The sequence below is a fragment of the Leuresthes tenuis genome, unplaced genomic scaffold (assembly GCF_036924035.1).
Source record: "Leuresthes tenuis unplaced genomic scaffold, fLeuTen1.0.hap1 SCAF_3, whole genome shotgun sequence".
Taxonomy (NCBI): domain Eukaryota; kingdom Metazoa; phylum Chordata; class Actinopteri; order Atheriniformes; family Atherinopsidae; genus Leuresthes; species Leuresthes tenuis.
The window spans coordinates 11,331,009-11,356,377 of record NW_027325357.1 but is presented as its reverse complement, the minus strand read 5'-3'; the positions used below and the strand labels follow the sequence as shown (position 1 = coordinate 11,356,377).

At 38.0% G+C, this 25,369-nt stretch overlaps 2 protein-coding genes across 3 annotated transcripts in view; one reads left to right on the top strand and one right to left on the bottom strand.

Annotated features, from left to right (window-relative positions):
* Positions 1-3,030, bottom strand: part of st7l (suppression of tumorigenicity 7 like) — a 32,716-nt gene extending 29,686 nt beyond the window's left edge. The window contains exon 1 of the mRNA XM_072381784.1: positions 2,945-3,030. The gene's annotated coding sequence lies outside the window, so the exon portion shown is untranslated. The remainder of the gene's footprint in view (positions 1-2,944) is intronic.
* A 16,511-nt stretch (positions 3,031-19,541) lies between these two features.
* Positions 19,542-25,369, top strand: part of tox2 (TOX high mobility group box family member 2) — a 95,540-nt gene continuing 89,712 nt past the window's right edge. For both annotated transcript variants that reach the window (XM_072381783.1, XM_072381782.1), the window contains exon 1: positions 19,542-20,088. In XM_072381783.1, coding sequence (XP_072237884.1) covers positions 19,996-20,088 — 93 coding nt within the window. In that variant the 5' untranslated portion in view covers positions 19,542-19,995. The remainder of the gene's footprint in view (positions 20,089-25,369) is intronic.

Sequence of the window (25,369 nt, the reverse complement as noted above, 5' to 3'; positions counted from 1 at the left end):
AAAAAAGGTACTTTACAAACCTTTAAGGAACTTTTTGTTTGTTTTTAGAGAAAAGCTTAATGAGCTCTTTATGGAAAACAAGAGCTGATGATGCTGATGTGTGAAAAAACATAAATTCAGTGACTATAGTCTGACATATTTGTCTGTTTTAAATTTTTTAGATAATGTTTCAAACTATACTGTATTGCAGTGGTGGTTAAGCAGAAGATCAATAGGCAAAAATTAGTTGTGATAGTGCACGATAGCATGGTCGGTAAAAACCGTTGTCATAATGGCAAATTTGGTTTTAGCTCAACTCATTTACATCTCTTAACTTAATAATTAATCAGACGTCAAATTGGAAAAGTAATTTATAGTTTTGAATAAAAACATTCAACAAGAGTTCTTTTCATTTTTGTGCACTATCTACAGTTCAGCCCTTGCACATCTCTTATCTTCTCAGTTTATCATCTGTTCCACATAAAAAGAAAATCTATGCATAGCCAGTGTCAGCAAAAATAGGGGGCTCTATAATTTTCTTCTACAAGCTGAGGTCGATAATGATAGGGAAATTGGCACCAGAGTGCGGAATATCCCTGTGGTGATTTTCCAACTCCAGCTCATTTCACGGCCCGAGTGCTGGTCCCGATCTCTGGGACTGGGTTCACTTGGCTCTGGCCCCTGGTCTACTGATGTCTTGATTGCTGTTTCATTGACTTTTACATGTCAGTGCAGCAGCACTGAAGGGACCTCTGAGAAGGAAGTGATGCAGCCACAAAGACATGTAAGAGCGGCTTGAAAACACTAACACTGTGGTTCACTGACCTCAAAGGAAGGAAAATGACAAAGAGAAGAAGAGATAGAGGCAGAAACAAAGAGACAGATTGAGTGACTGTTTAATAGGAGGTCAGAGGGTCTAAATGTCAGGTGGTGACAGTTTGGAGCATGAATGTCAAACTGGTGTGGAAGATATTTTTGCACGAATGTGGTTTTGTTTCTCATGCATCTGTCAAACCCATAAGCACAGCTCTGCACAGAGCACTAACATTCAGTGGATAAATGTTTTAACAAAACCTGAATAAAAACATTCATCAGGTTAAAGACAAGTGAAACCATGCTAGACTGCTACGAAATCAAAATTCTAACCTAAACAGTTGATGCCAAAATATTTGATTTTAGATAAATGAGATCAGTAGCTTAAAAAAGCAGTCTTGGTAAATGGAGCTTTATCTGTAAGTCAGGGTCATTAGCAGCCCTAGTTTAAGTTGCCTTGGGCTCTGTAATTAACTCCGCTCAAGCGCAGCTAAACATTTTTGACATTTTTCCTCGTCCAGAATTAACTGTCACAGCAGTGGGAGAAAGTAACCATCTTGTCACATTGAGTTTATCTGAGGGTTGGGAACGTTGTCCTCTTCTGCTTTTCTCTCTCTCATGACACAAATACACACACCTCCCAACCTGGATCTCATTTTAAGTAATGGAGAACAAGATAATGGAAAGTGTGACTGTATCTAATGTTTGCAGTGTTTGGTTGATGCCATCATCAGGTTACATTACACTGTTAATTGCATCCCTCTTACTTGTCCATATGGAGCAGAGGTCTGGTGCTCATCCAGCCAAGGTCACGACACAAATAAAAACCTCTACAAAATAGTTTTTATTAGAGGAAATATCTCAAGTATGATGCTTTGTACAAGTCATGTGAACACAAACATTGCACAGAGGCTGCGTGGAGCAGCAGATTCACCTCATTGGTTTTGCTGGGAAACAGAAAAATGAGCGGGTTGATGTGAATAGAAAGGCCCAGGGTACCGTAAACATGTAGCATGCAGCGTGTCAACTCCCATGCCATCCAGGAACTGCCTGGTTTCCAGTCAAAAATATCTGTCAGCACAAATGCACTTAGTGTTTGATGTACAATTTGTTGAGAACAGAAGTTACCATGTTGTCACAGTCATGTAGGTCGATTACACACCAATAAAGAACATCAAGGTTTTGATTCTTTATAGGTTGTTCAATAAGCTCAGTAAGTATGACAACTGAGTAAAAACACTGATGTACTTGACTTCAAATAAGAATGTATATAAAAGCCACACGTATATAATGATGAAAACAGTTTTTCCAACTTTATTGATAAAAGATTAGATCAAAGGGAAATCAGGTTTTATACATTTGTATTTTACTGTTGGAATACATTGTGTTCTTTTTAGATGTCAGAGTTGTACAAATTAGCCTTATGATCCTATGACAACAAAAACAACAACTGAAAAAAAGACAATCCACCTGCATAATACGGAGCAACAAAAAAATCAAGAAATTGAAATAATTTCTACCTGCTTCATAGAAATGATTAAATCTTTAATGTTGGCTGCACTACACAGAGCAGTAAAAAACAACAACAAAACAATTGTCTGTCGAAAAAATTACAAGCGCAAAGTGAACTGAAAGCAGCTAAAAAGCTATAAAGCAGATGGCAGTTTCTATTCAAACATCACAGCTGCATAAGAGGTTTTCCAGACTGTTCAAGAGCTCTTTAATGATGGCACAGATGAACTTAGACGTCGCCCACTCAAATTACTCATAATAAACTATTTCTGCTAAGTTTCATTTATTGAGAAGACTGAGTTTTCAATCATTCCAATATGCTGGATGGTCGCTATGAGTTGGGAGGTTATGAAAGCCACATGTTAATGTCTGACTAGCTCAAATGAAATGCCACCCAATAAAAGTCACAAGTCAATAAGGTGCAAATTCCCCCCTGATGAACATACATTATACCTATCACTGCACGTTAGCATTTCAGTCGTCCTCACACCATTACCAGGTGCTGTAATTATACCACGTATTCCATATATTACTTTGAATGAAAGACTGCCAATTACAGTCCATTCACTTCGTCTTTTTTTGTGCTGGCTGATGCCTCCATAAAAGTCTGTGATTAAATTACTCAGAGGAAAGCACTTACATTTTATATGACAACGTCTGACGCATCGCCCAGCTACGAATTCCCCAACCAGCAGCAAATCTTCTTCAGGGCTCTGACTGTGGACAGATGGGTCCAAATGACTGAGAAATTCACAGAGATGAGCCCTTTCAGCTTTACATTTTAAGCTTCAACTCTCTGTCCATTTCTATTGATGTAGCACTAACTCACCAGCCACATCCTTTGTATCATCTGACAGAAACATTTGACATCATTTTTATTTCTGATCTTCCTGAACAAGCACACTGATTTATTTAGTTTTAGCAGTCAAATCTTACAAAATGCTTATAATGCTGTAGCAGTGCTATATTTTTATCTATATCAATGAGGCAAGAGTGTTGTGGCTGTGAATAATGGGGCTCTCCAGACAAAATCATTTTTCAAAACTTTTTGTTTGAAGTAGTTTTGGTACATGTAATGATACCCACCACAAACAGCAGTTTCTCTGACTTCAAATAAAGACAAAGTCCTAAAATATACAGTAACTACATACTCCCACGTGTTTCACGAAGACTGAAAATTCCCTCATGTGAGACAGTGACTTCTGGTGGCTGGTGTTGTTGCACTTACAATCACTGGACATAGGCACCGTGAGAGAACCGTCTTCAAGGCACACAAACAGCAAAGTAAGAACTTTACACTTAATTGATAGTTTATTCAACCCTCCCTCCCATCCATGTACAAGAGTCACTGTTGACATGCAGTGCGAATAGCAGGGCTTTGGAAATTTCTCTCGTATTTCATAGTGGAGATATTCAGAAGTTTTTCAAGTCACGGTGGAATGTGAAATGTGAGTTCTGGGAAGGAATGGGCTAGACAGACACAGGGGCCCTTCTGACAAGGAAGGAAACCCTCACTTGTCAATCACACTTCTCTGTCAATAGCTGTTTAATCCTATGCTGAAAGCTGGTAGGTGCTGGAACTTAGGACAAACAGCAGGTTAAAGGTGAGATAAACGACAGCCACCACCCCACTCCACAAGCTTTTTCCATCACTAGTGCATATTTGGCTGACAGGTAAGGTTTCTGATCATGTTATTGTTATTTCTTAACCTAGACATTTAGTTTTTAATGCCAAAGCTTTAGCTCTGCCAGTGACAGTGATGCAGATGAAAGTAATAGTACGGGAGAAAGCACAAAGTCCGTTACCAATTTTTGCAGATGACATGAAAAGTCTTTGCAGGAGAGAAGATCCTTCATACCTAGTAGACCATAAAAACAAACGAGTATTTTTACATGAAACGCTTCATAATGTGTCTGTCTGGAAAAAAACAGAAGCAGTTGAATCAATTTATCATTACATGTGGGGGTATAAACAAATCCTAATGAAATGAGAACAGAGAGGAAAACACACTTGCTTTGAACAAAAATATATTTGAGCTTATGTAAGCCTTATCATCTCCATGACAACAGCTTTACTGGTAACATGGAAACACGTTATTTGTGTATAGCCACAATAACATCTTCCAATTGAATTAAGCTGCACCTGCGCACATTATAGATGGAAATAAGGGGCTGAGAGCAACTGTTACAGTGAGCCTTTTGATGGCGTGATATGAGCAAAAGACTGTTTGAATATGAGTTTTTTTTTGTTCACCACTGAGAGTACATTTTTTTCTCACTGACACCAGAAATGATTCATTAACATACTAACGTGCAAAATCTACTCTCTGACAAACAAAACTGATGGATAGATATCAAATGGCTCATTTTTGTAGTCATTTAACTAAATGAGATGAGGAAAAATTACCAAAAAGCTTTTGTTTTTAGGTTTATATGGTTATAAACATGTACAATACATTCATTTGTCATTTGTTTAGGTTTTTTTTTATGCTTTAGCGTTAATCATATTATTGACACTAAAATGATAGATTGTTGTCTTGTTGTCTCGAACCTGGGTGATGACTGAACTAACTAAGAAAGATATAAAATGCAGTTAGAAAGAGCCATTCAAATATACAATTTCAGTTTGAGCTTTTCCCTGTTCTTTCTACAGTGTTCTAGTAATTTATAAACAAAATGTTATGCCAGTTCTGTCAATACATTTTCTGGGCGGATTGCATACAGTCATTCATTTTCATGATTGATGCAGCAATTTGTGGCAAATATTTGATGCATCTTCACGATGCTAAAAACTGAAGATTGAGAAGACTGAGGAGTAAAATGCTTTTCATTAGTTCTGTTTTTCAGTTATCAAAACAACTATTTCACAATAGATTTAAGTCAAACTTATGATCAAATATAGTAAGAGTTTTATTTGTCCGGAGGGAGTCTTTATAATGAAGTGCCAGTAGAATTTTTGAGAAAAAGAACTTTGACCTCTTTTGCTCACTATGCATGTTAAGGTATTCATTTTCTTTTTCTGTTAGAAAATGCAGTATACATATAGACAGAAATGTCAATTTTATTTCAGTTGCTTGTCTGGTAGGGTTTATGCTTGAAACTACATGGTTATGGTAAGTAAAACATCTTTGCTGTCTTTTTCTTGTATTTGAATGTATTTGTCTAATAACTATTTGTTTTGGTGCATCGGATAGTACAAAGTCTCCTTACTTTGTCTTTTGCTCTGTCATAACCACCATTATGAAACATAAACAAAGATCACAAGCTGCTTATGGATCTTTGCACGACTGAAATGTAAAATGGTGAGTAAGCAATTGTGGCTCGGGAAAAGGGCGGTCTTCTGCCAATCAAGGCGTCGGTGGTTGATGCCAAACCCTCCTTAGATCCAGAACCCCATGTTGCCTCCAATGACCACTTCGAATGCAACATGTAAAAAAACGTGGCAACAAGGAAAAAAAGAACCACGTAGCCTGGTATGTTGTATAGATTAGATAGTTTTCTTTAAAGGGTAGGAATGGAATTAAAGGTCCAAACTGAGTCACAACATTTAAATGTGACCTCTGTCACATTAGAATAGTAGAATCCCAAATAATAAAGAAATGAAAACCATAGCCCAAACCACTAGAAGCAGTTATGTCGAATTACCTTTGTGACTGACAGGTTTTTCAAAGTTGAAGGTGAATAACCAAGTTGTGAGATACCACAGAAATACATGAGTTTGCCCGACTGTAACATTAGAGCTCTTAAGATTTAAACTTAATACATGTCAGCAAGAAGCTGAAGAAGTACCATTACTTTTAGCCAAACAGAAATTAAATTAAGTCTCTGTGAAAGACTCCAGAGCAGACTGTGTATTCAGTGCAAGTTGCCATGAGGACCTTGCCAGGCTCACAGAGGCAACATGTAATGGTTTTGGGTTCATCAGAGTTTGCTAAACAGGGTCATAAATCAGGGTCTAAATCGGCCATGAATTTCACATTTCTAAGCTGTTTTGTTCCGTGATGGTATCCTACATTAATGACAAGCATCACAAATGTAAAAAAAAAAAGCTGTGAAAACGCTTCTCAAAATTTGAAATTTTGTGTCAGTTTATCATTTTGAATGGAAAATAACATGAAAATGTACCAGGCAGCATCTGACAGTAGCAAGTAATGACTGCAGTTCTTGCAGGGCATGCTTATATGACTAAAAGTGACAGTTTATGCTATATAACATCATCACCAATACTTTTGAAATGTCGCCACATACGTTATCTGGATAATAATTACTACTGTTTGGGGTGGTGGGCCTTTTTTCAACACAAGTGTAAGTCCAACATTTGAAAAATTCAACAAGAAAGAGCTCAAATTCTCAAGATCCTGACACTAAAAAATTATTTTTTAATTAATTTTGCATAGAAAAAAAATTTGAAAAAAATCACTGCTTAGTCATCAAATGAGTGGGCATTTACCATTAACTTTTATATTCTGTGGACTGATTCTTCAGTGTTTCATTTCCAATTTGTTATAGTGTGCGGGCCATTAATCCAAATAAAACTCCTGTCTATGGTGATATAAAGGGAGCAGCCTGTTTATATGTTCAAGCGACATTCAACAATGTTGTATGTTGATTGCATCTGTTTTAATTAAGTACAAATGGAAAACTAAAAGCAAAGACGAATAACTGCAATTGAAAATGAATGATAATGAAGCAGATGTTTATTGTGATAACAGAACTCGAGAAAACATTTATGAGAGGGGCAAAATGCTTTGTCTTTTTGCGCATGTAGAAATTTGAATTCACTATCTTGAAGGGAGAAAATGAGATCCATGGAGATATGTGACTGAACCAAGCAAGATAAAAGCAAAAGCCTGTAATACACTGTGACACAAGGCTCACATCAGAGCAGAAGAAAAGAAACGGTAAAACTGTGCGTCTGATAAAAAAGCCATGTTTTACGTCAAATATTAATGACTCCATGAAAGGCTTTACTCATAGCACCCGCTGTTCTGAATTTATAAGCAGCTACGGTTACACAGAATAGTGATTAATAACTTCTTCTTGCTCTCACAACCACACTCCCCTCTTTTTTTTTTTTTTTTTGAAAGATGGGCGCACAGCTACTCGTATCTGTCTGTGTGTTTTTCTCTCACAGGACATTGTGTGTGCACATGCTCATGCACGTGCATGCTTTGTGTTGGTGCAGCTTAGACTTATTTTTCACTTTTCCCTTTAACTTCCTGTGAGTCACCAACAGTGGGGGAAACACATTATAACTGTGCCTTTATTTTTTATGTGAAAACACTGCTTAATGCCCACAGAGAACAAAAGCAGGAATCTGGTACAATGTTTTGCTTCACTTGTAAATTCCTGTGCTCATACCTAATTTGCTTTTCTGCTCAATGGTAAAGTGCAGTTATAGAGCTGTTACATAACCTTGCTTATTTAAGTATGTCATGAGCCCAGAGTGGCTTATGTAACTTTACAAGATGGTATAAATCTGTAGGTCCTCTCCTCTTTTCACTTATCTAAAATACAAGATACATATTTTGTGCTGATGGAAATTGCTTTTGAAGAATCTGTGAGAAAGCATCCCTGATTATGCTGCATGAGATTGGCTATGCTAAAGTGCTGGTGTTTCCACTGTTAAAGCGATGTGCTGCAGTCACAAATATTTCCTGTCACAAGTGAGATGTAGAAGGATGAAAATGATCATGATTCATAATTAATGTTTTCAAGTTACTGCTAAAATGATTAAAGCTCTTTGATGACTGTAGCACTTGATAGTGGCTTGTTAATTTGTCACTAACAGAACTACAAGATGAGATTAAATGAGACCAAAATTTGGTCTAATAACTTGTTAAACAATGTAAGAAAAAACACTTGGAGTACCTTCACTTTGAGAAAACTATGATCCTGTTTATTAAGCCTGTGCTTTGTGAAGGTTGTTAGTGCTTGCAGATGATTGGTTGGAATGCTGCCTTGGCCTTACATAATCAAAAGATATTAACTAAAAATATGATGGGAAGGGATATTGACCTTCCTCAGTGGTAGTTTGAGCTGAAATCATTACATTTCAGTGCTTGTTTTCATCTAAGTGAGAGGTTTTTTTTTATAATTGTGGTCCGAGCCTGACGGTGAACCTGTGAGTGTAATCATCTTCATTACCTACCTGGCAGCTTGTGCCTAAACTCAACTAGTCCTCCAACAAAAATGATCATATAGGTCATTTCTCCATATGACTGTAAGCATCAGCTGACTCACATCAGGGCAGACATAATATGTGTTTCCTTTAAGGCACTTATGCATCAAATCGACGTCAAAAACTGGCAGCGTTGGCAGACCCCACTGTTGTGTCTTCCCATATCAACAGCATTGGGGGTGGGGGCGCATTATCCTGGAGCTACAACTTTGCAGAGCAGAAGTCTAGAAATTATTCTTCTAGGTAAAAAAACAAAACAACATTTTTATAGTGCAAGGTCATCATTGATGCAGTTTTTATTATGCAGCATGGTTCTAGCTCAGTTGTTGGTTGAATTTATTGCGTTTAGACTCAAAAACCTGACAACAGCCTCTGAGTTATGTTGGTTAATAGCACTGTAACTGTCTGATTGGGTTTAGCCAATAACATTAATTGGTTATAGTCAGAAAAAGCAACATACTAAAATACAATGTCTTTACAACGCAACCGTCACTGTGATGGAGGCCATTATGCTGATTGCACTGGTTAGATGTAAACACAACACACTATGATGAAGCTTTGTGACATTCTGAGTGGATTGTGACTATAACCAAGCCAGCTAATTGACTTTAATATGACTTAATAGAAAGTATTATTGCTACACATTTACAATTATTTCTTACTTACTCTTCCTGACATCAGACACTTTTTTTTCTTTTGTACTTCAACACTGAGCTAGTTTTTTTATTACGAGTAAGACCTGTTGGTGTGTGACATTATGCCTTAAAGTACTATGATTCCTGTATAGAAGACTGTATCTGCCCTCCAACAGTTACACATGAGCAGAAAAGGTACTCCCTCCCTGTAATGTGTGAGGTTTTAGTGTTAATATGCACTATATTAAGATACTATCAGCAGAAGTAACACTTGTTGCACCAATGGCAGTTCTGGGTATTGTACCATGTACTCTAAATACATTATTTTGTTGCAGTTTTTCTTTACAGTGTGAATCTCGTTTTCACTCCTCATATTTCAGCCTCGAAGCCTATCCCTCTCTGGCTGTCAGATGCAGTCTGGGACATTTTAAAACTCTTTTTGTATCAGACTGTCTTGGCTTGCTGCCTGACCCGCAGGTCGTCTAGCCACCAGGAAAACTCCAGGCTCTCCAGATGGCCAATCCGTTTATGAATGCAAGTTACTGAGCCCTTTTGAACATCAGTGAAATCTGAATTTGAAAATATATTTAAGTGGTTTAATAATCAGTTATACAGGAAAATATGCACTTGCTGTATTAATGTTAACAGTTTGTGGTAGTGATAGTGGTCAGTTTCACTGAAGAAAAAAGCCCATTAATACTCTTTTCAAGTTACATTTAGGTTGTATATTAAAATATTCAAGAGATACAAAGGAGACTATCAACTGCTATGCTTCTGTAAGCTGCTAATTGTTGTGATAGAAACGATAAAACAATCACTATAGTACACAAGTGAGTAGGATCTTTTCCAGACACATCATAATGGGTTGAGAAAGCTTTCTGTTGCACACATTTGGAAGAAGGAATTTTTTAGGCCTCACTAACCACATAAACTCCACAGTGGACCAGTCTTCGGTTTAATGAATGTTCAAATGATCCTTGTCATGTATTTACAAGTCATTTTTGGTTCATATTGTTATAATACTCACTTGAACAGGCCCAATGAAAACAGTATGGCAGGCTATAAATAATGAAAACCAGGCATAAACACCATGGCTCTTGAGAGCATTTTAGACATGATGATCTACAACTTAGAAGGTACAGTTTAAAGTTTTCTGGTGAATTATTTGGCAGTTGTTTATAGTATTATTGAGAAGCATCATAACTTCCACTGTAAACTTTGGTACTGTTGAAACTTGCCCCACTTTACTGTTTATGCTTTGTCAAAAGTCTTAAGCAACAGCAAAAATCTAAAGAATAATGGACTTTTGAAGTGGAAAAAAAAAACTGAATGCAATCGGTTTGGGGCTCTGTGATGCTTACAAATTATTTTGAGATAAGGTGCAGGTTTAATCTAACCTTCAGAAACTAGGTCACAGCTCAGGGGTTTCTAGGGAGCAACTGAATTGCTTTGATCTTTCTTGTAGCTGTGGCTTTAGCTAAAGCTATTTAGTGCAGTACAGGGTACACAGTGATCAGCATCCACGATTAAAGCTAATTTTAAATGCTACATGTCCCAGTGATGATATTTCTTGATAATGCCATCAGGGTTAAAAGAGGATACTCAATAGCATGCATGTGTAAAGAATAATAGTAGCCTGCGTTATGTTGTCAGTACTGCTGTACCATTGTCAGTGGGATATTCATGTGAAGTGATGGCTGAAAATAATTTTGTATTCAAGTCTCCAAAAGAAGTAAAGAAACCTGACTTTGTAATTTGAAATGAGGGATTCACAGTGGGACAGCATCTCTATAAGCATGCCATTTTTCTTAGTGATTTTTTCTCCTCTCAAAAATGTAAATATTTTAAACTTAAAGGATTTGGATGATATCTATAGTTTAAAAGCAACGTTTTAGCAGATAATTCCAAACTTTAATGAACTGAAAGGTTATGCTGTTCTTATGATCAATCTTAATCTTACAGTATTCTAAGTAAAAACTGTCTGAATAAATCCAAGCTAGTAAGCGATCATCTTTCTCTATCAGAAATACATATCTTACCACTCGCATGTTACTGTATGTTAGAAAATGCTGTTACATTACATTTAACTTGACTGATTTTAATTCAAATATAGTGCCACTGCTATCATCTATGTTAAATACTACTATAATGATCTTATAGATGACTCACTCTTGTTAAGAACATTGTACAGTAATTTATTCTCAGTGAAAAGCAGCCACATTCATAAAGGGCAATAATTACTGCATGCTTTCAGCGATGAGCGTAGTGATTGGCACTTAAATAGTTGACTCTGGTTGTAGAGAACATGTGGATTACTGAACTGAGCATTAATTACAGTGAATAGAAATTGTTTTTTTTCATGGCTGTTATTGAGGAGTTTGCATTTTTCAGTTAACAAATAACCACAAATTATATTAAATAACCATCTTTTTGACTCAGGAAGTGGAACAGATGTTAGAATCTGCTTTAAGAGTGGAAGGATTAACAGGGTTTATGAAAACGGCCAATGTACTGTACAGTGTTGCAGAAAACGTCTCAAATTCAAAAGGAGCAGAAGGCCTGCTGAACTCTGTGTCTTTGCTTCTCTCTTGCCTCAACACCCTTCACATTCAAATGACCTCTGAAGGCACCATCGGGATTTGGCTGATAGATATTACAGTATTTTGTCTGTGTCTGCTCTGTGCTCGACTTCACCGCAACCCTCCCCCATCGTGCGATCTGACCTTTCATATTTAATATACCATGTTGGGTAAAGGTCAATACTGTTTTGGCTTCTCTCCACTGGTTTTGTTTTGTGATTGGAAATGCCCACAGAGTCTGGATATATAAATATTTTCATGTTGCTGTCAAAAACATGCAAAGGGCAAGTAATCATAGTACAATTTTCAGTCAGGGATTTCTGAGATTTCCAACCACACCAGGCTGATCAACTTACACCTTGGTGTACAGGCCTATTATGTTATGACTTTGTCCACTCAATAATTTCCATTACTTGTATTCGGCCATGATCAGCTTTGTGTTCTTATGACCTCAGGTCCAGGGCAAGGGAAGCTTGAAATTAGTATAAAACTGCATGTATCATGTGTCGTGAACTGAAAATAAAATACTTTGTTATCGAGGAGAGCATCAACTGCTCAGAGTATTAAATTATCAAGATATGAATACACATTTTGCCTTTCAGCTGCAGGGCTAAGGCAATGGATTCCCTTACATTAGATTTTGCAATCACATAAAGTGCCAGCATGCCAGCCCCTCATGACAGGTGCAGAAACCTTAACAGCCTCTTTGAAAACTAACTACTTCATTCCTAAACCATGTGCATTATTTCATTACAGCAAGATCTTAAAATAGAGGGTAAGACATGGCACTCTCCCTTCACGTTCAGGGGACTGGTGAAACAATTTTGACCTTCAACATATTTTACTCATCTACTGGAATTTCAGACTTTGTTTCATCACTTTGTCTTTCATTCTGTCATCATCTCTCTTTGTGCTGGTTCTGTTTTAAGACTTTAGAATGTGAAAGACTCCAGTTGAGCCCCCCCCTCCTCAATGAGATGGAAACATTAATCAATTAGGTTGGCCCTTAAAGGATCTGAAGGAGATGAAGCTCCTCTCTCTCTGAAAATGAAATGCCACAGACTTTTAAATCCAGTCAAAGGGCATTTTTCCCAATCTTGCTCTCCTCTTTTGCCCCCCCTCCCTTTCATTCCCCACTCCCTGTTTCATTCATCTTCCCTCCCATCCCCCTCTCATTTCTCATGTGCAACATAAGTAGAAGGTCGGGGAATGAGAGTATGATGAAGAGGAGGATTTATTCAGGAGTGGTATGGGGGGATGAGGGAAGGATGGAACTGTGAAAACATGAGTAAAAATGATTATGATTTTTGTAATTGTATATAGAAGGTAAAAGAACAAAAATGTAATTGTTTTGCATCAACCAAAAAGCAGAGAATCTGTAGTGGTTATTAACCTCTTATCTCTGTTAGGAAGTTAGTTTAATTTGGGGGGGATTTATTTGTCTCTGAACCAAATTCACATTAAAACACACACGTTTTGTATTAAATATGACAACGGTGCAAAAAATTATATATAATCTAATTAGATATCTTGTATCTCTACATGAATGGTAAATATATTGATGGGGTTGTTTTGCATCTGGTAAAATGCAACAGCAGCTAATTACAAGTATGAAAAAGGGTCAGGCAGAGGGTGGAGCAGAGTCCGTGAATGGCAGTTGTTTCAATGGACGATTGTCCAAAGGAACAAGAGACAACATAGTCTCATTATTGACTGTCAGTGGCTAGAAAAGGTTAGCAAAGGTTCACCAGTGAACAGGCCTTTGTGGTGCGCCTGCTACGGCCTCACACACAATTTATTCATGCAGCTTTTGATACAAAACTCAACTGCGCTTTGGTAAAGAGAAGTGCAAATTCTGCAATGTATTCTTTGACACATAACTGATGTTTTTCTAGAAGTGACATTCAATATAGTTTATTTAAAGTGCCTTGAGATGACATTTGTTGTAATTTGGCGCTATGTGAATAAAACTGAATTGAACTGTATTGAATTAACAGATAATTCACTTAATATTCCCCCAGGAAATGGACCAGAATTTTTTTTTTTGCTATTTGAGACATCTGCAGTTTTCAGTCACATGTCTCAATGTACATGCAGGCTGCATCCTTACTTGACTTTCTCTATGAACGCAAATACAGAAATATAATCTCAAAGCCGAGTCAATGAAATGTATTTTTGGAGGAAAGCTGCCGGCACTGAAATATACTGAGATGAGAACAGTTGTGTCTGGAGCAATAGTGGTGTTGTGTTACCCACCAAACATTCTCATATCATCATTTCCATTGTTTGTCTTGACAGTAGTTTCCTAGAGTCCCTTCTAAATTTGTTTTTCCACATCCTCTACTTGTGATCATACCATTGTAGCTTTGAACACATAAACAGAAAACATTTTACGGACATGGTTACAGGGAAACAACCAAATGTACTGACCTGAATGGGTGTTTTCTTTTATTCATGTAGCTCGTGTTGAGCAGATATGTGAAAGTGGAAAATTAAGCTCCTCAGTACGAGTCTGATATAGCCCAAATTGGCACAAAGCGAGATTCATTGTATGAGAGGCAACGTCAAAGGGAAAGTCATTTACAAAGCGTACTCACAAGCTGTTCTTTAACAAAGTGATTCGCTGAACACATATGACACATAGCAAAGCAAAGGTGACTCTCTATTTTTTTAGCATAATCAGTTTTCATGGGTTTGTTTTTTTTTCTCCCAAAAACATGCTGCTTCGGTTTATTACAGCAAAAACAAAGTGTTTTCGTTGAAAATTCAGGTCATTAATGAGTCATCTCTCTGCTTAACGGACCTATTGAACTATTTCCTGTTTACCATCACTTTGCTGTTTGCTGTACTCAGGACAACCTTATATGGATTTACAGTCAGTGGATCCAGGCTCTGTTGTTATGGCATCTATGTGAGTGCTGAACCAGATCCGAGACAAAAGGAGCAAAATGCAGGTCCTCAGATTTTGCTTAAAAGCTAAATACTACATGATAGAATACAATAATGACCTTGTAGTGGCCAGATGTTTGTAAAGACACAATTTGACCTATAAAAGTTCTAGTGGTCATTTGCTGACAGTGAAAGCTTTGAACTACCTTTTTTTTTACAAGAGAAGGAGCATTAATTCTTCATTCAAAATAATCAGCAACAAACGTCTCATGGTGTCTGACGAAACTGCACCTTGACAGCTTCGCTCCCAATAACTCATCGGGAACTGATGCTCTTGTTATAGTGACATTAAATAACACTTGCATAACTGCTTATTTGTTACAGATGAGAGAATAGCCTAATGTGGCCTCTCTTATATTATATAGGAGAAAGTAATATAACCTATGTCTTATATAAACATATTTATATATATATATATGTGTGTGTGTGTTTAGATTCAGATGCATGCAACACAGTTATTTTTACACTCAAGCATTGTTCACTACCAATCAAGGAGGAATACAGCTATGGCTTAATACCTTAGAATGCAAAAGTTCAATTTAAAAAACACTCCACAGACAGTGATAATGATTCTCAAACCTATCTTTTGAGAGCAAAGTGAGGATTCTTGAGGCTGCAGTCACAAAATGATCTATCTTGCAAGGCTCCAAGCCAACCCAATGCGTGGCCAAGGTACAGTAGGTTGCATTCTTTAAAGCATTCTTTAATGCTTTAAGTGTGACAACAGTCAACAATAGTTGATGCTTGAATAGATCAGCCAGAGGGAGAGACACTGCCATAAGCTGATCCAAACTACCTTGATCTGCAGCAACATAGGTGAGCATAGGCACTGTTGGAGTTAAAAACATCAGTTTTATCAATACCAAAGAATGTTTCTTTCCTGAAAGAAGAGCCATGGAATGACAGAGGGCTTTTCTCCATTGAAGGAGTATTTTTGTTCTTCTACTGACTGGCTTCAGCCGGAGTTTAATGTAACTGGTAGAGGACAATAGACAGATTCTTCTTCCAATCTTCCAAAGTATTTAGCCTTTTTTGCCACAGACAAGTTACCAGATAGTTGGGTGTATCAAACTATGTGGCTCTTCAGGTTTGCTGTTATCACGAAGGCAGAGGAAAGAGCAGCTAAAAAGGCATCTTAACAAAACAAGGGTAAATGGACAACACAGTGGACTTTGTAGACTTTATATCTCGTATCAAGTGATTGTGTTGTTTCTCTTATCAGTGATAGCAGCATAAATGTAACTGCATTTTTTACTATCAACGCCATTGTGAGAGAGTTATGTCTACCCTAAGAAATGACTTAATTTACCCTAAATGATGGTGTTTCCCTGAATAATTTCCTCACATTATGAATAAATTGAAGTGATTAGTTATATGCTTGAACTGGTGATTAGAAATTTACTGTAGATATAATGGTTGTTTGCGGTGGATGCACATTTATACTAGAACATAAAGACACATTTTTATTAATTGAGTTGCAAAGTTGTTCTTCACAAACAAGAATTTCAAATATTTTGTGACTTAAGTACAGTGCTTACATGATGCTAGGGTGGAGCAACAAAGCAGGTGTATCTTTCTGTTACTATTACTCCACCTCGATTTCCTAGTGTGTCAGAAAAGAAATATAGAAGGTTCTTTGGTGTTGGTGTCCTGACATATCATTAGCAGTAATGATAGATGCCAACAAATGCATCAAAAGTTATTCATGTTTTTCATGAGCGAACAACCAGATATACATATAGTATGGCACAAAAAAAAACCAATGCCTGTGTGATGCTTTTTGGTTTGCAAAAGAACCAGAAATATCCTAATCCTGTTTAAAAAGGTTGCAAAACTAATTTAGTGAAAGAATTAACAGCTCAGGCTGAAGGCAAGTCTGTCTAAAGCGAAGTAAAAGAGAGTTTTTGTCTTTTGTCAAAGCTGATTGCTCATTTGAAAGCCACACTAAACGACGAGTAATTTCTTTTTTTCAAAAACACGAACATTTTTGATGCCTGTAAGTGATTCACCTTTATCAATTATTCCTGTACACATGGGAAAATTGATGAATCATATTTCAGTAAAATCCCTTAAGTTCAGAGGACTATATAAGATCAGTTCCTGCTGACATCATCTAAGCAGCAGCAGGGTTACAACAGTTAATGGAAAAATGTGGTTTTATATTTTCCTCTCATTTACTGTTGCTAGTAAGAGCTCTTACGGTGGCAATAAAAAGTGTTCCACTAATTACTCTGAATGGATGAATGTATTTGATGATTGAATGCCAAGCTATATGATCTGCATCCTACTTCAGAAAGTTTGCTTTTAATCGCTGAAGTTTACATGACTTTGCCTCTTTCCTGTCATGCCAATGCTAATTACATTTCGTCTCAGTCTTTACCTACATCTTTATCTTGCTTCCCACTTTTTTTCTCCAATAACTCAAATTTTCCTTTTTCTATCTCGATGCCATGGTTTCTTCTATGTCTGGCCAATGATCAAAACTACAGAAAAACTACACATATTTCTTTCCAATGAAGCCACAAGTCCACTGCCAGATACCCTTGTGTACTCTATCTTCAACTGCTTCGGCAACAGAGGGAGACTGAGTGAACAAGTGTGAGAAAAAGTGATAGACAGGCAGAAAAGAATCACACAGACAGCAACACATAGGTACAGAAGGAGAAGGAATCAGTATCCTTGTCACAGTTAACCTTATGAGCTTGGAGTCAAGACAGCCTGAGCTGGCAGCTGATGGCGGGCTGCAACAGCAAGCCCATGGTGCAGCCCATCTGTGCCTGGTATTAAAGTAGGCTCACACCGCAGGGCCGTAGCCACCATGCCGTGTAATAGCTACATAGACAGAGGCACAGTCCTGAGGGGGCCAAAGAGTCACCCACTGGGATGACAATGGCAGTTTGGTTAACACACTCTCACACAAAAACTCCCACACATGCACCAAAAAATGAAAAGAAAATAAACACACTTTGGCAGGGATACATAACTAACATGTAGCGCTGCCTTGCAAAAATATTGTAACTACACATATAACTGAGTAAATAATGCCACTTTACTCCATTCTTACAAACAGTGTGATACACACTTGGCTGTGAGTGATGTTATTTTTCCTCTCTGTACCTATCTGCGGCTCGGGTTGGACATTGTTCTGTGTGTACATCCTGTTGTGCTGACTGCTGCGCGAGTGTGCGTCCCCTTGTTCCAGGTGTGTGTCAGTGTGATTGTGTGTGCAAGGGTCAAAAGTGGAGCACAGTTTTAATGTGTATCATCTAAGCTATCTTGTCTACTCTCAGCATGTATTCCGCTGCCTACTGTTCTGCAGACATGCATCAAAAGAAGAATAAAGAATATTTACAACATAGCCGTAAGCTAAACAGTTTATCAAACATAGCTAAGCATTAACTTTATGATCTATATTATGCCAGTATTATACATGACAATTAGAGGCATCAAAGTGATTGAACAAATTTAAATGTATCAAAGCTTTTGGTGTTGCTTTAAAGAACCCATGTCAAGCTGATTAACTAATTCATAATTTTATAACTGAGACCTTCTACTAAAGGCTTACAGTCTTTCATGTGAAAAAAAATCACACAATTGCTCTTATTGTTCTTATTATTGAAGCACCTCCTGTTACCCTCCATTTGAAATGCTCAGTTTTAGCGCCTGTCTCTTTAAGACTCCCTTATGAAAGGCCCAGTCTGTAGGTCATAGCAGCTCTTCCTTGGATGGAGGCTTTCTTTCTTTCTGCAGTCTTACTTTTCTGTGACATTCTGTATCACTCTTAATATTTCTTACTGTCTTATCTGTGTTTACAGGCATGAATATCAGCCCAACCAGCCACGTTGTGAAGAAACAAATAAAAAATGGAAGAATTGCAGCAACTACAATTTTCTGAAATAAGAACTACAGTTAGACTTTAATCATGCCAAACAATATGGGACTGTTAACATCTCGAATCCAGACTACATCCAAACTATACAAAGTTATGTTTAAAACATATTTGTGCACATTTTTTCATTTTCAAAGACATTTCTACAAAATCCAAACATACACACATAATTCTGTTTTTATTATCTTTTGAAATGTTTGAATAGTTATTAGAACGATTTATTTCACCATGTGAATGATTACTCAATTCCCACTAATTGTTAGATCTGTTTTAGAATCAACATAAGTGCATTTACTTAAGTATGCCCAATACTGTACAATCTTATGGTACTATTTTAGGTCACTTAATACACAATCCTTTTCTTTAAAATTGAATAACATACTGTAGAGTCTCATTTAGGTTATGGCACTGTGGAGAGCTTAAATGCAGGGCAAAACCAGTTCAGTTGCCTTCTGCTTGAGGGCTTTCAAGAAACTACTGTATCATTCACTAAGATTAGGTCGCTCAAGTTACAAGTTATATGATGATTTCAGAAAATATAAGACAAAATTAGCTCTATACAAACTTCTCCAGCTTCAAGGAGTAGATTAATTAAACTTTTATACAAGGTTTCAGTCAAGGTATGACAAGAGCCTGTCGCTGATTAATGGCCATTAAGACTATTTCAGATTGATTGCTTGTCAGTTAGTTTACAGAACACAAGCATGAAACAATTAATCTGTAAATCAAACTGTTTCCACTCAAGCCAGTGTTGGATTAACTCGAGCTAGAACTCGATTTATAATGGTCTCACGACAGAGCCAAGGCTACTCTTTTCCGTCAGCTCAGAAGTCACTTCAGCTCATTTTAATAAGATCCATTCTCTTCTACATCCCGTCAATCCTCTAAACAACTCGATCCTTTTCCCGTCAATCCCCCCCTCTGAGCGGTAGAGGTCGCAGCCGAGCAGTGGCAGACAGGACGGGAGCGCATGGATGTAACAGAGCGCTCCCACATGACAAAGCTACAGCGCGTCTGGAAGCGAGGAACGGAGAACCGCCGCTTTGGGAGCAACCGTCGACAAGATCATTTCTGCATCTTTACCTACTGCACTCCCGGCTCGGCTCGATCTCAGACAACTTCACAGACACTATTGCTTCTCAGTTTTTCAGACTACTGAAGCGGGAAGCTCCCCTCTCTTATCCCTCTCCCCGTGTGAACTTTACAGGGATGGTAGTTATTGCTCAGCATCACCAAATGCCCAGATAGTGCTGAAGTAACAACAGGACGGATATAAAAACTGAACGTTTGGAGAGAGTCGGTTCTCTTCCTCTTGAAGTACTTTTGGTTCTGTTTGACACACAAGACAGAAGAGAGGCCGTGTGTGCGTGTGTTTGTGTGTGAGTGTGTGCAGGAGAGAGAGAAGTCGCACAGGTTTTTTGGAGCTACTTTCATGCCGTCAGTCTTGCGGACTCTGAGATGGACGTCAGATTTTATCCAGCTCCCCCTTCAAGCGTGGGTTCGTGTACGTTACCGACTGACTCCGGTTTGGACTATTACCACTCCAACAAGGTAAACAATTATCTCTACTTTTTGGGCTTAAAGCGTGCGATATGTGCCAGCTCCAAGTGCAAGCGCGCAGAAATACACTGTGGCTGTGTACGCTGTGGAGACGAGTGACAAGTGCTGCACTTTTGCTTCCCTCGGGAAAATAGGGACACATTTTATCTACAGGCTGCATTAGGCTATCATTCAACTTTGCAGCACGTCTTATTTGTTGTCAGTGACACTGCTTTGAGCTCGTGCACGTGGAGATTCCTTCGGCTTCAGCTACCTAATGTGTTAATCTGAATAAAACGGTACCGTGGCTGTCCTGTGAGCAGACTTTGGAGCGCACCGCTTTCTCAGGCGCAAGAGCTGCTTTCCCTGACCGATCTGAGGAGACTGAATTTGTGCAAGACTGCGTCTTAATTGATAATATTTACACCAGTATACCAAACTGTATGTTTAAATCATCCGATTTAACTGCGTAAACACGTTGCAATCTACTTCGTAGAAGTTCTAACGTGGCAATGCTTAATCGCAATCAATCCACTCAACAATCAACATTTCTTAGACGTGATATAAATTGTTATGCATCTGAGCCTTTGCATATGAATTTGTTTTGTTGTTTTAATTGTTACGATGGATGATGGTCAATAGAATATGCTTACATATGTGGTTATCTACGCTTTGTGCGCAAAAAAAAAAATCCAAGATCATCATTATGCGCATGACAACTTTTTCTTTTTCTAATCATTCATCAGTGACCTAAAAAAACAAAGCAAACAACATCTGTGGTGGTTTGCAATTCTTAAGAATTGAAAGGATTTTTAAAATTCAGCTTTTTTAGTTTTTATTGACACTTTCAAGAGGCTTGCAAATGAAATCCTTATCTGTTTATATTCTGTCACAGAATAACAAGTGCTACTGTGAACCCCGATTTATTTATCACTGACAAGCCTCAAAAGTAAAAACCTGTTTTCATCAGTTCTTTTTCAACTTTTAAATACGTTTATTTTACCTAAATTATTTCTGTTGAACGTGAATGGGCCTATTGTGTGGACTGTTAAACTTCCATGTGGTGCACACTAGTACCAACTCTTTGCCTGACAGAAACTAAACAGAAAAGTTCATACTGACCTAGTCCAAGATTACAAGGGACTTTTCTTGTGGTCAGGTTAAAACTTGTGTAAACATTTGTCGGTAACTACACTGGTTAGAGCGAAAGGAAGGCATTAACCTGTATCCATTCAAAGGAGTGTGCTTGCCTTGGCACCTGGAGAGAAGCCAGGAGGCAGTTAACATTTGCTGATGACAAAGGGAAACATTACAACAGCGTGCACTATTTGAATTGTTAATCTCCCCTGTTCATACATACAGTGCTACATGCATGTGTTCTACACGTATACATATGTATACATAGCTTTTTCCCACACCCGCACAGCACAGAGGTTTAAATCGCATTATATACATTTATACATCAACTACAGTCACTCCTTAACCCCCAGTCCACTGCCCTCTGTCTTTAAACTGCAACATTTCATTTGTCCTCAATTATAATGAAACCTAAAAATAGCACCCAAATAACAGAGTTGTCTTAATTACTAAGTTGCAACATTCAGGCTTGTGTGTCTGTATGTCTAGCACACAAACTATCAGTAGGCTTTCACAGTTCAACTGCAAATTAAGGCTATATTTAAGGTGACAGTGGGACCTAGTGTCTTCTGACTGAGGCTATATTCCAGGTATCACAGTATTAACACAATGAGATGTGCTAGTTATCATGATTCAGCGAGCACACGGGCTGTTGGCCCGCTGAGGAACAGGTTTAGGTTTCAAGGACAGAATCGTATCACATTGTCATTACTAAAGTAACAGCTGTGACTAAGAGATGTAAAGTGACACACTAGCTGTGTTGTACTCCTGCTAGTTCACATGAATGTTGAATAATGATACAGGAGCTTTATATGACGTTTTGATGCTAGCTCACCTTTATGGCAGTTTAATAGAACCAGGATGGAGTTGACCTCCTGGAGCAGCACTGAGCATGGAGTGAGGTTTGCAACGAAGATGAAAATATTATTTCAGCATTTCACAGTAATCATTGTAACATGTTTTCTGGTCAAAGAGTTTCTTGTACACTGTTTGAGTATGAGCATGTTCAAAAGGCAAAACTGCACTGAGGCACCTTGGAAGGTGTTGATGCATCATCATTTACACGTAAGGCAATATAAATAAATAGCTTGAGTGAAAACCACTGGTGTGTTTATACATCACAGTACAGTATCAAAGTCACCAACCAGGAAGTGTGCATAACACAAAACGAGACAATCCATATATAAAGGCCACTGCTTCCTGTGCAACTGGTGTAAACTCAAAGCACATCTATTTTTGAGAGTGACTGTTGACAACTAAACTTTGTGTGAATGACCATAAATGTAAGTGTACATACTGGAAGTGTATTCATTCTGCTTTCTACCTGAAGGGGTTAATATATGAGGAATGTAAAGAATGTGTAAGCTGAAACTGGTTCAGGCTGATTGACCGCATTCAGGCTGATGGTTGATTGATGCACGGCAGGAATATGGATCACTCTGACAGAATGATTGAACCCCACAAATGTATGAATGCACTTTGAATTTAATGTAGCGTTTGCTTGCAATTAGGCAAAATAAGTCAACAAAATAAATGTTTTTGTTTATTCAGTAAGCCTTGCTAAAACAAATGCAGCCCTGAAACAAATTTTATAGGCATGAAAGTTATGTTCAATTTTTGTTTAGTTTTTGTGGTGTTTTTTTCTTTCTGTTTTTGAGTCTGTCTTTCAAATAAAATATGCAAACAAAACATTTGAAACACCTGTTTGTATAATACATTAAAGTTCAACACAAAAGATCACATCCTTGATTCACAGCGTCCCTTCATATTGCTTTAAAGAATGCGAAACTAAACACTTACCTTGATGAGAGGATGAGAGAGTGCAAGGTGGGCCTAATAAGCTGGCAACTGACTGTATGCTACACACAACTTTTTTTAACCAAAAGGCGACTCCTTAACTGGCCTTTACAAATTAAAATGCGATTTATAATCAGTAAAATTATAGAGATCTTTAAAGAAAGAAGCGTCTTTGTGCTTCTCTGTACCTCATAGTAAAGTGCACATGAATTCACATAAAACAACCTGTGCATCCACATTTCAGAATAGTGCAAAGACAAACACATGAGAAAAGCATCGATTTGTGTTTTACTGAGAACCCCACGGCTCTCGTGCTCTTCCCAGCTCCATCCAACTTGCATTGTCCTGCGCTTGCACAATCACCGTGAGTCATCTTTACTTTTCGCCCAAGATTTCTCCTAATCTTTTTGAAGCCTCTCTGTATCTCTCCTGGCTGAGTGGGAGGCTTGTTTGCTCAGCGTACACTCAGCTGTGTATACCAGCGCTGAAGGCCACTTCTTCGCAAATGCCTGTTTTAGTGGGAGACTATTTGTCAAATGCATTATGACTTGTGCATACCCCCAGGCAGAATCACTCCGGTGAAATGAAGTTGGATAGATTACTGTAGATGTTCCACTTTCTTCTTATCCCTCTCCCCTCTAACTGCACAGTACCCAAGTGAGCCTCTTGTGTAATTATACTGTAGTTATTTTGTAGGTTTATAATCCAGTGGTTTGCAAATGTTATTCTTTACATAGTTGCAGCCTGCTCCAACTCACTGTTTGCTATTTATATACACTTGACTATTTTGTGAAGAGCTATGCATTTATGAGCAGTGCATACAGAAATGTTCATGTACCTTGAGGTGAGATGTATGAAGTATGTTTTAACAAGGTAACCTATGCAGATCCAGATATTCCCACCTTTTGTTCTTTCATGCCTTATTGTGCCTGAGTATATGAGAGCAAGTAACAAGCAGCTGACGTCTGTCCACTCAAACAGCAATGAGGCCAGTTTTTTCAGAGCACGTACCACCCTTTCACAAGTGGTTCGTTCCTTTTCAAATGCTATTAAGGATCACTGTATTAGTCACAGGATACTTCAAAGTGGGGACAGGCAGAAAAAAAAATTCCATGTTGAATTCTCATATTCTCAGAATGTGATTTTTTTTTCCCTCCTCGAAACACAACTGTAATAGAAACAGAAAAATAAGAGTTATTCCAGTGGTACCTCATTCTGTACACAGAGAGAAGTTAATTACACGGAGGCAAGCATTCTTGGGTTCACGGCATGGACTTGGGGTTTTTCATTGTGCCCATTCATAACATTCTGCTGACTGGCCAGACCGGGTTGCAATATCCCCAACCATTCTCACTGGGAAAATGTTAACCCATGCGTGGCTCAAATGCAGGCAAGTTGCTGCTACTAGGAACTCGCAAAGTGGCGATTTCATTCCAGTTTTCATTCCAGTTCCAGGCAGTTAACTGAGAACAAATAACATGGAGTGGACATTATCTTTTCCATTTAGAAAAGGAAAAATGAAAATCATTAAACAGTCTGCTCTGTGATGTTATGTTTTTTTGGTCTACCCACTTCCTGGCACTTTTCATAGTCAAGTCTCTCATATTTTGTTCTTCTCCCCCTCCCTGTGTCTAACTTCTACTCACATTTACCTTCCCAGCAGCAATGTCAAAAGGTTATGCAGGGAAGCTGGAACGCCTGGGGCTTATTGTGTCTTTGAGTTAATGATAAGTAGCTACAATGCTATTCTCTGGAGCAGCGGTGCTTAGATTGTGTTGAGTGCAACGTAGCCCATTACAGTAGGAGGAAAGTGGACTATTTATGTGGATTTTATTTTTTAAATACAAGTGAGCCACAAGGAGAGATGCAGTGCTGACTGCATTTTTCTGCTGTGCTGGATGAACATGTTAGAATCATACAGGACTTGACCTATTGAGCTAAATTAACCTTGTTGCAACACAGGAAAAATCGTTTTTGCTGCCATATCAATGATACTGTGGTTTCTATTTTATAGCTGCACCCATGTAGGATTCCATGGGATATTTTAGGACAATTGTCTGTTTAGAGAGCAAGGAAGTCAATATAGCTGTTCATAGCAGGGATTTACCACAGTGGACTTGAGTTTAACCTGCAGGACAGTGAAGGTGACAAACCAGAGTCTGCTGCAATCCCATCACTTTGCTCTGTACTTTATAATCTAGACCAGACATGACTCAGAGCTACAAGAGGTGCTAAGAGGTTCATAAGTCATGAATGGCTGAAAATAGATTATGTAGTTTATCCTGCCTGGTACTTAATCACCAAGGTCCATAGAAGCAGGCTATTTATGTTGATGATTGATTGTATTAACTACCAAGAA